The sequence below is a fragment of the Cyprinodon variegatus genome, unplaced genomic scaffold (assembly GCF_000732505.1).
Source record: "Cyprinodon variegatus isolate N-32 unplaced genomic scaffold, C_variegatus-1.0 Scaffold2, whole genome shotgun sequence".
NCBI classification, from domain to species: Eukaryota; Metazoa; Chordata; class Actinopteri; order Cyprinodontiformes; family Cyprinodontidae; genus Cyprinodon; species Cyprinodon variegatus.
In genome coordinates, this window is record NW_015150455.1 from 1804223 (window position 1) to 1818628 (window position 14406).

Genomic DNA, 14406 nt, shown 5'->3' on the forward strand with positions numbered 1-14406 from the left:
ATGAGCTTGGCAGCAGGGAAAAGGAACAAATTAGACTTGCTGTGTCTGTGTGTGTGTGTGTGTTGATGCTGGGGGTGTAGCTTTTGAATAGTGGGCCACGGTAAAATCAATAGTAAACCGGACGTGAAATGGAATTGGAGATAGGGTACGATTTGAGGCAGCATATGTGGCTTACGCACACAGAGAAGGTGTTATGTATGACCTGTGAATGTGTGGCTGTCTATGTCTGTGCAGCAAATGCAGCTAGGGCGAAGAGGACAAAAGCTTGGCTATTTGAAGTAGCTGAAAGGGTACCCCATGAGCACAGATTGTGGGCAGTGGGCTAGTCTTGTAATTTTAATGCCTTTTCCCTACAAGGATGTGACTGGAGGATCGGGGGTGTTAAGTTGTGTGTGTCTGTGTGAGTTTGTGGTCAGCTCTCTGGAGATTTTTAGTGACATGCTCTGTTCACACTCCAGAGGCTCTAATCTCACCCACTGTCGCACCCTCGCCAGTGTAGAAGTGTGAATAAAACTGTGAGATATAGCAGACGAGTTAGAGAAGAAAAGATGGTCTAATGAAGAAATATTCAGACCTTAAGGAGTTCATTGAGGAGGCCTGGCACTATTCTGCCAAAATGGTGGACGATTGTACGCGCTTTGTGTGAGCGTATAGATGAGAGCCAGAAGAGATATCTATCTCCTTGACGGGAAGGTCGTCTGCTGAGAGCGTAAGAGGGCAACGCTAAAAAGGAAAAAATGAACAAGAGAGAGGCAGCAGGGGAGTGACTGTATTAGCAAATGAAATAAAAGAAAAGGTGAAATGAAAGTTGAAGTTAAGCATAGGTGTGGAGCAGAGGGCGAACAATAATGGAATCATTAGGCACTTACCACATAATGTTTTATTACTCTTTTATCTGCAATACAAGTTTAAAGAGAAATTCTACCGGAAAATGAAAGGAAAGGTTTATATCATTGTATAGATGCCTGAATGGTGTGTTTATTTTACACATTTGTGTTCTTACTGGGCTATAATAAAGATAGAATACAGATAATCTATCCTGCAGATTCCTCTATTAAACAAAGTTAAGCTAATAAAATATTTTTTTCAATCTTTTTGTTTAATAGTGTCTGAATTGGCTCTGAAACCAAGAGACAAGTAACATTCTAGCTAGCTTAATTAAAATCTTCCTATAGAGGTTACATTCTGTATCTAGGTTTGCACCAGTGTCCATCAGCTTATATTTTTTTCTACTGCTCTTTTGATTATCGTGTAAAATAACCTATAGATATTTTCTAATGAATTCATTTATTAGTTTACTTGTGAATAAGTGACTGAAAACATGGTGGTCAAGGCGAGTTGCATACATGTTTTACCTTTTGAACTATTTTTGCATTCAAGGTAAATAATTCTGTGGTATGTACAATTATACTATAAAAGTGAAGATGTTTACCTTTATGCATATAAACTGTAATAACTTCCCAGTCTTAAGGTTTTAATGAAAAGATGGCCTAACCCTTGCAGCTTTAACTTTACATGAAATTGCGTCTTCAGGGTTTATTGGTGTGATTATTTCATTATTCTTCAAGGAGAGTGTTGGTTGAGGCCAGGGACTGCTGTTAGATGAGAAGGCATGGCTCTGTTCTAATTCATAGAAAAGATGCTGGATCAGGTTGATATTAAAGCTGTGTGAGCCAGTCACCCAGCTCCACAGCAGACTCGCTTAGCCTTTTCCTTATGGACCATTTTTTCTCTGGCTGAGTATAGTTTTTCTTAGTTAGTTCTCTTTTGTTGTTGTTTTTGTTTTCCTCAGACTACAGGTTTATATTCCCTCTGGGTTTCTTTCAGTTCGAAAGTATGCATGTTAGGTTTTTTTAGATAATCCTCTTATGTCTGAGTGTGTGGTTGTAGGCCTGTGATGGACTGGGGGACTGGTCCAGAGCTTCTTCTTGTCTATTGACTAACAGGCAACAGCCCCTCTTGTTACAAAGGGTTTAAAAGGGTATAGAAATGTGATGCATGACTGACTGTACTACCAAATGAAAGGTTTTTTATGTGAAAGTTGTTATCAAGGTAAATGATTAAGTTCTCTCAATATAGACATACCTCTGACATTTTTACAGTAAAGTGTATGTGTGGAGGAAACAAAACATACCTAAAGGTATAGTGGAGGATTTTTGCAAATTTTTGAAAAGACCCGCCCTCTGCACTTACAAAAAAAAAAAAAATGCACATGCACAACTCCATGCATGCACAAGCCCCTGTCTCCTAGTGCACGATTTGTTTAAAAGTTGCTGTTTGCATCGCTCATAAAAGCTTACTTACCAAAAGAAGATTTGCAATTTTTCAAATATGTTATACTCACCACCGGTAAGCGAAAATGGGGATGAGCACGTAGGATGGCCTTATGTAAACAAATCACCAGAATGATTGATAATTAGGAGGACCACTTATTTTGATGATCCACCCGAAAAAAAAGAACATCCTCCACTATACCTTTCAGAAAATGTGCTTTCTTGTATGGTGGTGGTTGCATCATCCTAAGGGTTTTTTTCCCCCACTTCAAGTGGGACTGGTGTATTGCATAAAGTAGATTGAAAACTAATGAAAGCAATTTCCAAATTCTTCAACTTGAAATCACATTATTACTTAGACTTCTTAAAAACAAGCTGTTTTTTCCCATGTAGATACTAACTGCTCACTTTACTATCAAAATCACAAAATTGATGTTAAAGCCCATCATGGGTGAGTGAAAAGAATAGAATAATAAAAATTCAACTTTATTGTCATTGCAATGTCACAAGTGCAAAGCAAAGAAATTCACTCTCTGCATTTAACCCATCCCCTTGGGGAGCAGTGGGCTGCCATTGTGCGGCGCCGGGGGAGCAGTGTGGGGTTAATGGTCTTGCTCAGGGACCCAGAGTGGCAGTCTGTGGGAGTGGGGCTTGAACTCAAAACCTCTGGGATCCAAGCACAAAGCCCTACCACTAGGCCACCACTCCCCTTCTGACAAGAAAAATTCTGACCAGAACTGTAACCCTAGTTATTTATTCAACCTTGTTAAAGCCAAAGTGACTCCAAACTGCAGCAAGCATACAACCACTGGGTTGTGTTCTTCCATCTTTAAATGTACAACAGCATAGACGTATCTAAGCAGTTACACTAATGGTTACACTAGCAGTTACACTAAGTGTGCTTTGGTACATGACTTTAAAATGGTGCAAGAAAAAACGTGCAAAAGTTATACTATCACTTCCTCTATAGGCAGCTTTCTGGGCTGTAAAGGTGGAAATATGGAGAAAAACCCCCCCCATCTGGCTGCTCTGAATGAGAAATGCTTGTTCTGTTTGTTTGCTTTCCGTAACAGCCGTGCAGAGCTAAACAGCACTCATTGTGAAATGTGTAAAAAATAGCTCCTGTTTTTTTTTTTTTCTTTTCCTCGATCAAAGCTTCACAGCGTCTAATCAAGCCCTGTCCCGTAGATGTAGTGTGGTATTGATTTGGGGAAACTCTCTACCACCTGCAAACAGGATTTCAAGGTCGTATGCAGTGAAGTACAAGACAGGAAAACTTTGCAAATTTTCAGCACATATATTTCATTATTGCTAAAATAAAACTCACATGAGTGTCTGTGCTCTCCCGTTAACCCGAAGCTTCAAGGTGCATATATTCAGCATATACTTAGCAGAGCCTACTGTAAAGCAAGTCTGTTTTTTTTTGTTTTTTATATCAGGTATACATCTCTAGGCATTTGAGAGTGACAATGCCTTGGGTTGTGTGCAGGTATAAGGTTCTAAAAGAGTCTGGCAGGGTCACCCCTCCTTCTTGGTATCTGTTTCTGTGCTTGGACCTGGGTCACGCTCTGCATCCCAGGAGCTCCGATCTGCAGAGACAGCATCCGCTTAAATTTACACACACTCACACACACAGGGCACATTTTAACACTCCAAATGAGTTCCCATGGGACTGCGTGTCTCCTGTCAGGACCTGCTGTTGCTTAGAGACTGGTCCTGGGGCAAAGCAGTCACACTCACTCACTCCCCTGGCCTCGTTACACTTTTAGTAAGAATGATGGCACTCGGCTGTGTATTGTCCACAAGCTTAAGCAACTGTCTGCTCTACTCCACACATTTTCAAGGCTAACCAAGATTCATTCCCCAGATTATATAAACACAATCTGTGCTTTTTTTAACCACCTTTTTAAAGAAAGGTAGTGACATTCAAATATCTGCATTTGTTTTCCTTACCCTGAATGTTGCATTTGCATACCAAAGCAAAATTTCACGTTATTCCCATTGTCACTGGTAGTATTAGAAGTTTTTATCAAACAGCTTCTCTTTGAGTTCAGTAATTACACACAAGCAGCCCATTTTACAGAGATAAATCTGTTGGCAGCTTTGAGAACAGCCCTGTGGATTTTTTTTTTTCTAAATCTTGCTCTTTCACAGCATATTTCACTGTGATAACTTTAGTACTTGTGTATGCATGCACAGGAACACCACATTGCCTTATGTGTTTCATGATCCATTTCTCTGCATGCATGTGTGTCGCAATAGCGAGAGGAAGATAAATGATGCTTTTTTCTGTCTCTGGTGCAGCTAAACTGTGTATCAAATGTGCTGATTTGCCAAATGAAGGACAAAAAGGGTTTGCCGAAGCTGCGGCTGCGCCTCTGACAGAACACAGATATGGTGGGGTATTTAAGGAGGTGAAGAGGCATTTAAACCCAATGTTTTTTTCGCTTCTCTCAGCTCCAAGCTGCTGCCTAAGGACTGCTCTTTGATGAGCTGTTCAGTGACACGATGGAAAGAACTCCTGTTGAGACCATTTTGTTAACCAATACTCTTGTATTACAGGTACCTTCCTGGGGTTAGCCTGTTAGTCTGTGATTAATACCAAGGTTTTATAAAGTTAAAAAACAGAGAAGTGACCAGAGTTGTCTTTGTCTCTCCATACTGCAATTTGGTACAAGTTACAGAATAAACACTTTTTTTTTTTCATGTAAACCTAAAGGCTGCCCAGTAATTAAAGGGGAACACCGTTTTTTTTTTTTTACATTGGGTCCTTGATTTTAAGTTATTACATCTTGTTCTACTCACCCATATTAGTTTTGTGTCATTTGGAGCTGTTCTGAAGATATTCCATTAGGTTATATCCAAGTAACGTCTTCCTATGGGCAACGAGTTGAAGGCACAAACTAAACTGTTCATAATTTATAATTTATGGTACGCCAGCGTTCATACTGTAACATGTAGGCGAATCCCTGTCCCCCAGACATCCGCGGTTATATTTTTTATATTTATATCTTTTAAAATCAAAGCGGCGCGTGTATGACGTCATCTGTGTGCCGGACTGGAGTTGTGACCGGCAGCCCGGGCCACAGGCGGCTAGGCTCTACCCCTTCTATTCATTCGGCTAGCTAATCTAGCTAATCTGAATCATTCAAATCCATTTTGAGATAGAGATTGTCTGTTGTAGTAGCACTAGACATTTTCCAGGCATGTGAGTAAAACTAGCAGCAGTTCAGTGGACAGGATGAAAGAACGGTAGCCGGCGTGCGCGGATGACGTCATTCACACTCCGCTTTGTTTAAAAAAAAATATATAAATATAAAAAATATAAATGTGGATGTCTGGGGGACAGTGATTCGCCTACATGTTATCAATGCTGGTGTACCATGAAGAATAGATTATGATCAGTTTAGTTTGCCCATAGGAAGACGTTACTTGGATATAACAAAACCAAAAATCTTCGGAACAGCTCCAAATGACACAAAACTAAAATGGGTGAATAGAACATGATGTAATAATGTAAAACCAAGGGCCCAATGTGAAAAAAACCGGTGTTCCCCTTTAACACTTACATTAAATTAACTTGAAGGAGAATTGAAGCAGAGAATTTTCCATCTGTTCTTGGCAATAACTACTGCTTCTCAAAAGATCTGTAAGTACAGCTGAAAATGAAAAAGAAATTCAGACTTGCATAACGGCGGTGTAATTTATAACAAAAAGAGCATGACTGTGCAATGACATATGGATGAGAAGAAATTGGTTCACATATGACAAAAAAAGGAGATGTGTGCTTTTCTAGTTTCTTCATAATCAAGACATGGGATAATGGCACTCGCATGATATCTGTCCAAGGAGTCAGAACAACACAAACCGAGGATGTGTTCTAGGTATAGTTTCTTAATGATGATGAAAATGTAAAAGCCATCAAATACAGTAGGTTCTATTTACTCTCACTGTGCAAGACTCCAGCGCAGAAAAAAAAAAGTCAAACTTTGTTCTCTAAGTCTGCTGCATCACAGACTGTCTAATGAAAAGCTGAAAAGGCTATCTGTTTAAATTAGACCAGGATTAACTCTTTCATTGCCCTTATTATATAAAGTGAGGAGGTGGGGACATTACGCAGGAGGAATGTTTTCACAGATATTCTTCATTAAAATCTAAGAGATCTTCCTGCAAGGACAGAATCCCACTCAGGCAAGGAATCTAGTGATTGGAGAGAGAAAAAAAAAGCTGATTGAATTAAAGTCATTCAGTTCCTTGATATCAACTGAAAATCTGAGGTTTGTATAATTCAATTCTTTAAGAGCTAGTATGCTACATATGTTCCCCTGCTTTACCTTACCAAAAACAGGCGGATGGCTAATTACCCCTGCAAACCTATGAACTAGCAGAGAAGCTGTTTTGGTATATGTCTGTGCTAAAATCCTGAGACCATAAAACCTCAGTTTTCTCCTCATACCATGGGAACCACATACCCATCCGTAGCTATTCGCTTAACTTCAGTATTTGTGCTGAAGAAGCAGTTTTTTTTCAGTTCCCAGCGATATCCATCCTTAAAGGTGACACATTTTCCACTTTTATCTCCTTGCAGCTGTTCAGTAAGCTGCAATGTGATGACCAGCCGATGCTGGAGCATGCGGAGCAGTTGCTGGGAGAACTGGGAGGAGAGATGGAGGCAGAGGATGAAGACCCAGCCGTTGTAGACGACTTTGAACCTTGCAGTGACGATGAAGACGATGACACAGCAGAGGATGCCATGGAGCACTGACTGCACCCCGTCATCTTTCCTTGAGTTTTTGAGCCCTCTTCAAAGTGCCTATTTATACCAGCTTTTCAAAGATTAAGTTGATGTACACAGAGTGGCATTAAAAATCTACTCCCATCTCTTTCAGTTAAGTTGTTAATGCTTTTGTCAAAATAAGTGCATACTTGAGTAATGCTTCACCTAATCTCGACAGATGCCGATGAAAGAAATGAGTTTTTAGAGGTTTAATTCTCACTAGGATCCCCCGAATGCTTTCACCTCTGCTGTACACCCACGCAGCGTTTTGTGTGAGCAGGACCGAACCACACATACACACAACAAAAAACACAAAAGAAGCATGTTAATTGCTTTGTTTCACTCAGCACAACACGCATAACCGTTTTTTTCTTTAAGCATTGTCAGTACTGCCCAGTTATTAACACTTCATGCTATTTTTACATCTACTGTGATTTTAATGCAGTGTTTATGTAAATGATTGATTTTTTTTATGGAATTCAGTTTATGCTTCAGTCCAATTTTCCTTCTCTTTTTTGGTTGGGTTCAGTAACAAAAGAAAACAGTGAATTTGACATTAACTCATGCAGAGTTTGTCTTTTGCTGCTCAATTGTTCAAAGTGACTTGCATGAAAGAGAAACTTAAACAGAATTTTCAAGACAAGTTTTTGTATAACATCTTCTAAAAGTTCCACAATGTTTGGTGCGTGAAGGCCTAGCATAATAATAGCAAGTGGTTATTTTAATACAATGTATGAAATGTATAGATCAACGTTGCATAATAAAGGTGATACAAATGGATTTTTGTGGCCAAAGGTGTCAAAGAATGAAAGTATTGACTGTTTACCAATTACTCTAAAATAAATTAGTTCAAAATGTTTTCAAATCTCTACTAATAGCACAGTCACTTCTTGCTTCAAATTTAAGACAGATGTCTTTGCACTGTTTAGACTTAAAATATATTGACCATCTGTGTTTAATTACCATCTTCTAGCATTTAACAAGATAAAATTGACATGATTGCCCTAACTACTGTTTTTATATTGGATTTCTTGTATGATTTAGTAGATCAAATAAAAAAGTTATGTCACAACAATGCAGGTTATAGAGTTGAGAAATCCTGTTGAGCAATTATACTGCTCCAAATGAAATGCCCTGTTAAAATTATGTTCTTGATTTACTTTTTAAAAAAAACAAACCAACATATCAAGTGACAAATTTGGAGAAAACGATCCAGGTTATTTGCAATGACCAAAAATCATAATTTATTGAAATAATATATTATAGATCAACATAAAGTAGTTCATAAATCTGAAGTGGAACAAAGGGATTCAAATATGTTTTGCTTTTTTCTCTTCTTTGCTCTAAAATTATTAGATATAATTTAGTGCAGTAAATTGTCTTTAGAACTCACCGTACTGGTAAATAGTTAAGGTGCAGTTTTATCTCAGTTTAAAAGCACATTTTCTGCAAAGCTCACAGGGTTTGTTCAAAAAAAAATGGTGTTGATGGAATAGTTTGCAACATGCCAAGAAGGGGGACACAGAAACGAGGAACCCTGTGTGAGGACAACCCCATCCCACATGAAACATGATGTGACAACATGCTGTTATGTTTTTACATTAAGGATTGTGAATCTGGTCACTGTAGATGTTTAGTTACATTAAATACAAGGTGATCCAGGAAGACAAATAAAAAGCTGCAGAAGAATTCATGCTGGGATAGATATTCTCCTTCCTAAGACACTGACCCTAAACATATAGCCAGAGCAACCTGAAATAGAGAACCTCCTCCATGAACTAGTAAATACTGTATACACTATATATACTATTCGGACTAAGTTGGAACTGTTTTACAGAGAAGAATTGGCTGAGATTTAAGACTTTTAATAGGACAAGATGTAAGATGCATAACTCCAAATAATCCAGGAAGACAAATAAAAAGCTGCAGAAGAATTCATGCTGGGATAGATATTCTCCTTCCTAAGACACTGACCCTAAACATATAGCCAGAGCAACCTGAAGTAGAGAACCTCCTCCATGAACTGGTAAATACTGTATACACTATATATACTATTCGGACTAAGTTGGAACTGTTTTACAGAGAAGAATTGGCTGAGATTTAAGTCTTAACAGGACAAGATGTAAGATGCATAACTCCAAATACTTGTAGCCAGGGGCAGATTTTGGAAATTTGGGGCCCTAGGCAAAAACAGGCAGGGGGCCTGTGAATTGAGAAGACAACACATAAAACAGACCCATTATACAGTTACAGCAATGATTATAGAATAGAAATCTATTATTTGTTCTATGTTTTGCCTCTCCCTTCTTACTTTTCTTGTTTGTTTTTTTTTTCCTCTATTTTTTTGTACTCAACTGACTTTTCATGCTGTCTCAAAAGGAATGAAAGATTTTGTCCAAGCATTAAGCTCACATTGCTGATTGCTTCTTCCTGTTTTTCCAAAAAATTGACGGCAAAAGTAAATAACACAGTCCTTCTTTTCAGTGTAGACAAGCCATGATCTGCTAATATGTTCTCCATTTTTCATTTGTAAAGTTAAATAAATATCATGAATCATGACAGCAGATAAGACAGAGGAGAGCAGGAGGCAGGGTTATGAATCTACTTGCTCTGGAGAGCAGATTTTGGTGCTTTGATATGTTTTTGCCAAACTCTCCAGTAGCAGAAAAAAGTTGCTAATTTTAGAACTAGATGCTAGAGAGTCTGAAAAGTTGCTAAAAATGGCAACAAAAGCTCTAAGTTCACAACATTGCTCTTCGCATTGTTTGTTTTCAAATGGTTTGCTGCTGTTTTGACCTTTCTGAACTTGTGTAGCAAATGGACTGATCCAATGTGGTCGACACTGAAGGGGGGGGTTGTGCTGAGACACAATATAAGTGTTCTGATGGCATTTAAGTTAAAGAATTTTTATATGTTTTAAAAACATAAATAAATGATTTTAGGAGTTTTGTCAGCAATATTTGATAAACATCAATGATATATATTTTTTTCTTGTTCACAAACAAAACACGTTTTTTTTCACCTGCAGCTGTTTTGTGGCATGCTTTTTTTTTTTTATCTCTGTGGGAACTTTATGTAAAGACTATAACAACCAAGGTTACTCTTGAGCGGTCATGAGCGTACCACTGGGCTCAGCCACTGTAGCTACGTAAAATGCATCATTATAATAGAAGGTATCTCAAAAAGGCTCTGAAATGTAATTCTTTTAAATTCATCTTTCTACAATTGGATGAGTCTGTGAAGATGACAAAGAACAGCTGATAGTGTTCATGGGGATGACCTTTGAAAAGTAATATTTTTACCCTCACTTTTGCTTTTAAAAGGTGAGGATGAGAGGCGAGGAAGTCTATAAAGGGCTTAAATCACATTTGAATGACACTGAAATATAGGCTGACCAGATGTCCCAATTTTTGAGAAAAAGTCCTGCATTTTTCACTTCTGCCCCACAGATTGAAGCAATGTCTCACATTAGATTTGGTCAAATTAGATTATTTTTTAAAACATATTCACAGGCACCTTTTCTAAATGCAAAAAAAGCAGAACTGCTATCATTGTCACAGAGCAGCAGCAGCAGTGACCCATGTCATGTCCAATCCTCTTAAGACAGGACAGGTAAAGGATTTTAATAAATACAATTATAAATAATGTGCTAAAAGATTCTAAAAAGCAGCCCTTAAATTATTGAGGACTGCAAAACATTGTTTAACTGAGGCCAGTGACAGATGATTTGCAGAGAGCTTTCCGTGAAGTTTGCGTTTGTTAGTTTTTTTAAAAGTGAAGTGTGATGTAAAGCAACAATGCAAAAGTGAGTCACAAACGAAACACACAGCTGAAAAAGCTGCATCTGACCCACCTTGCCCCTCATGAATGTCCTAGCCATCCTACATTTGTTTTATTTTTACATGTGGTCACCCTTCTGTCATACCAATTCATAACATGGATGATGTTACCACTTAAGGGCACACCAACAATGTTGGGCTCAGGTTAAGGTTTTACAGCTTTCTGTTGCAGAGACCTCTTTTCTGCAATTACAACTACGTAATGCAGGAACTGCTGCTCGCTAGCCAAGTTTTTTGGTTTGTGGAAGATGCTTGTAAAAACAGGGCAAAGGTCTATAGAACAGAATCCTAACTGGATACCAAACATCAGGACTTACTCTTGTATGCTGAGGGTCGAGCTGGTTAAGTCACGATAAAGTGCCAGAGCTAGTTAAACTCCTCCCAAAGATCTGAGTATTTTTTAACATGAGGCATTTTTTAGCATGAGGCATTTGCATTGCTTCTTGGTTTGGGTTTCTCCAAAGACCTAATGGCCCAAAGAAATTAGCTAAACTCTGAACCACAGAGTGCAGACAAAGAGTTATTATATGATTCTTCAAAGTCTAAGTGTTTTTCTTGACCACAAAGTTGAGAAAGTGGCGATCCTCACACTTCCTCAACTTACGACTACAAGGGAAAGTAAGCGATGTCAATCTTGACCCGTTCCGTTTTTATCCAATAAAGCATAATGAAAAAGAAGATTTTTAAATTAATCACATACCATTTCTTCCCATTGTCATTGGAACTACATCTATAAAGATGCAGAACCCTTTTTCTTCTTTCTTATGGTGTGAACATAGAAATAATTGAACTGCAATATGACAGTGAGCTGCAGCCAAGGACAGTGGAAAGCAACTTCTGGGAACCTGTGAGCAGAAAAACATTTCCTGTCCTCTTGTTTTGTGAAAGTGAAGGCATTTTTTGGCTCCACATAGCTATGTGAGATGGCCTTCTCACAGATGGAAATAATCAAAGCAAAGTACCAGACATGGCTCACTCTCAGACACCTTTCTGACTGTGTGAGACTGGCTGAGTCCAGTGATGAGCCCAAGATACAAAACAATCACTGAGACTGCAGCCACAGCCATCACATCACTTTATTATAGGTTTATTACCTCATCTGCTGTACAGTATTTAAATCAGTGGGAAAAATGTCAACTCTTTTGTCTACTTTAAGTGCACATAGCAACAGTATGACATATCTTGATTGATGCCCCTTTGACTTACTTGTAGAGGTTGTTACTGTATTCCTGTGCAGTTTGGTTCTTCACCAAACTACAATTATTATTGTAAAGTTGTTTAGTGACATGCAAAAGCAATCCACATTATTCAGGATTTGAAATGATAATTTTTTCCAGCTTTTTAATTTATTTTTTAGAGCCATTACACTGTCACAAGTACAGAGCAACTAAATTAACCCTCTGAATTTATCCCCAAAAAATGGGTGTTCCCCTTTAAGAAAACAAACAGATTGGGGGATGTTAAGTCGTATAAAATGTTGGCACATTTGCTATCTGCATTGCATGAAACTTCCTATGTTCTTAACAAGGGGTCATGATCTGAGATTGGAAAAAAATTTTTAAAGCAAAAGTTGCCTGTAATGTTTTGCTCCATGTTATGGGAAAAAAATTTAGAATAAGAACATTAAATGTTTAAAACTTTGACAGAAGAAATTATGTTAGAACAGCAAATTGATATCTAACACATAATAATAATGATTTAATAATAATAATTTAACTTTATTGATCTCACATTTGAGAAATTCACCTCTGCATCTAACCCATCCCTTGGGGAGTAGTGGGCTGCCACTGTGCAGCGCCTGGGGAGTAGTATAAGGTTAGGGTCTTGCTCAGGGACCCAGAGTGCAGGCTGTGGAGTGAACCAGGTACTTGCAACCTTCTTAGAGCACAAGCGCAGTGCTCTAACCACTCTGCCAACACTCCCCAAAACACATAGAAACCTTTTTTGTTGAGTGAATGAAACAGGTAAACAAAAAGTCTGAACTCTCAACCATGGATCAACTGAAAATGTAGAAATTGTTCTTAAAAGCTTTGTTGGTGTCAAAACAGTCATATTTAAGTTAACTACTATTTCTTATACTCACCAAGTATGTCAGCACTTGTTGATTGCTAGAAAGAGCACTATGCTAAAGGAAATTTCACTAAACACTACTGCGGTATATCTATAATTTTTATTGTCCTAACCCCTCTTTGGATTAAAGAAAATTAATCGGAAATTCTCATTTTAATATTATTTACAAAAATCAAAATTGACTAAAGTTTTGAATATTCTAACCACCCTAAGAAAGCCAATGAAAATAAATAATCAAAAGCCCCAAATTTTTATAGCAGCATAATGATGATGAGAGCATCTTGTCCAACTTTATGCCACCAAATAAGACCGTTCAGCCAGTGTTCCCTTACTGTTATCACTGAAAACACTCCACAAGCATCCACTGCAGTGTGGTTGCTTTGAAAAATCCCAAGACCCGTTAAATATGAACGTTATCAGAGATCCTGCAGCAGATGGTGACCCTGCTTCAAGCTGAGAGGCTTAGTTGCTGTTTGATACCCTTATCAGATTCTTCATGTTTGTGTATAAAGAGCATTAAATATGCTCCAGGAGCTGACTTTGTATTTAAAACATGGATTGTGTGTCTGCGTGTGTTTGTGCGTGTGTGTCGGAGCTGTGCATGTTTTAAAAGTTTTACAGGTTTATATGACATGACGTTTTGTTATTTGTGGACCATGCTGTGTGCTTTTAAAGTATCCATGTCGGTTGTTGTTAGGTTACGGTAATGCACAACTGCAGGCCTTGAGGAATGTCTACCTGGAGCTATTTTGTCATCCAGCATTTTCGTTTTTCTAATTAAAGCAGGTCTTATGTGCCAGTGCAATTTCGTGGTTACGCCCGTGTGTTGTGGCATGTGTATGCCTGGCTCATCTGTAGCCCTGTGCAATTAATGATTCAGGCGGAGGTTAGAGGACACAGCCAGTCAGCCATGTCTGGTTATTCTGAGCTGACCCAGTGTGAGAGGGGCCAGAGTGGACAAACAAGGCTTCAGGTGATATAAAAACCCTTCAACATTGTCTCACCTGTACATCAGCTTTAGAACCGCGGGTAAACTTTAACTTTGAAAGGTGAAAAGGGAAAGTACCGTACAGGTAATAATAATTTTGAAGTTATAAAGTGAATTTTTTTTTCAAAATTACATAATAGTCCATTTGTATACCCATCTATTTGAACTATGTCTGTGTTATATTTACAATTTACCTAATTGTTGTTTTTGGAAAAAAAAAAAAAGCATCAGTCTTGTTCAACAAGAGAGCAATTATTGGTCTTCGTTCAAGCAGCATTTATTAATTTTTGAAATGGAAACCAGTCTGTTCTGGTTACAGTAGACGAAGGATTTCACTAACTACTTGGTGAAAAGCTAGAAGGGCTTCTCATACAGCTGTTGCGAGACATGATGGAAGCAGATACCTTAGACCTCAGGGAACCTCACTCTCATCCAAACATCTAGGCCTCATCACCTAGC

General features: G+C 38.3%; 1 protein-coding gene across 1 annotated transcript in view; it reads left to right on the forward strand.

Moving 5' to 3' along the window:
• The window catches only part of LOC107102556 (probable assembly chaperone of rpl4), a 51359-nt gene extending 43169 nt beyond the window's left edge, over positions 1–8190 (forward strand). Inside the window, exon 11 of the mRNA XM_015401955.1 lies at positions 6862–8190. Within this exon, the coding sequence (XP_015257441.1) occupies positions 6862–7038 (177 nt within the window). The 3' untranslated portion in view covers positions 7039–8190. The remainder of the gene's footprint in view (positions 1–6861) is intronic.
• The last annotated feature ends 6216 nt before the right edge of the window (positions 8191–14406 follow it).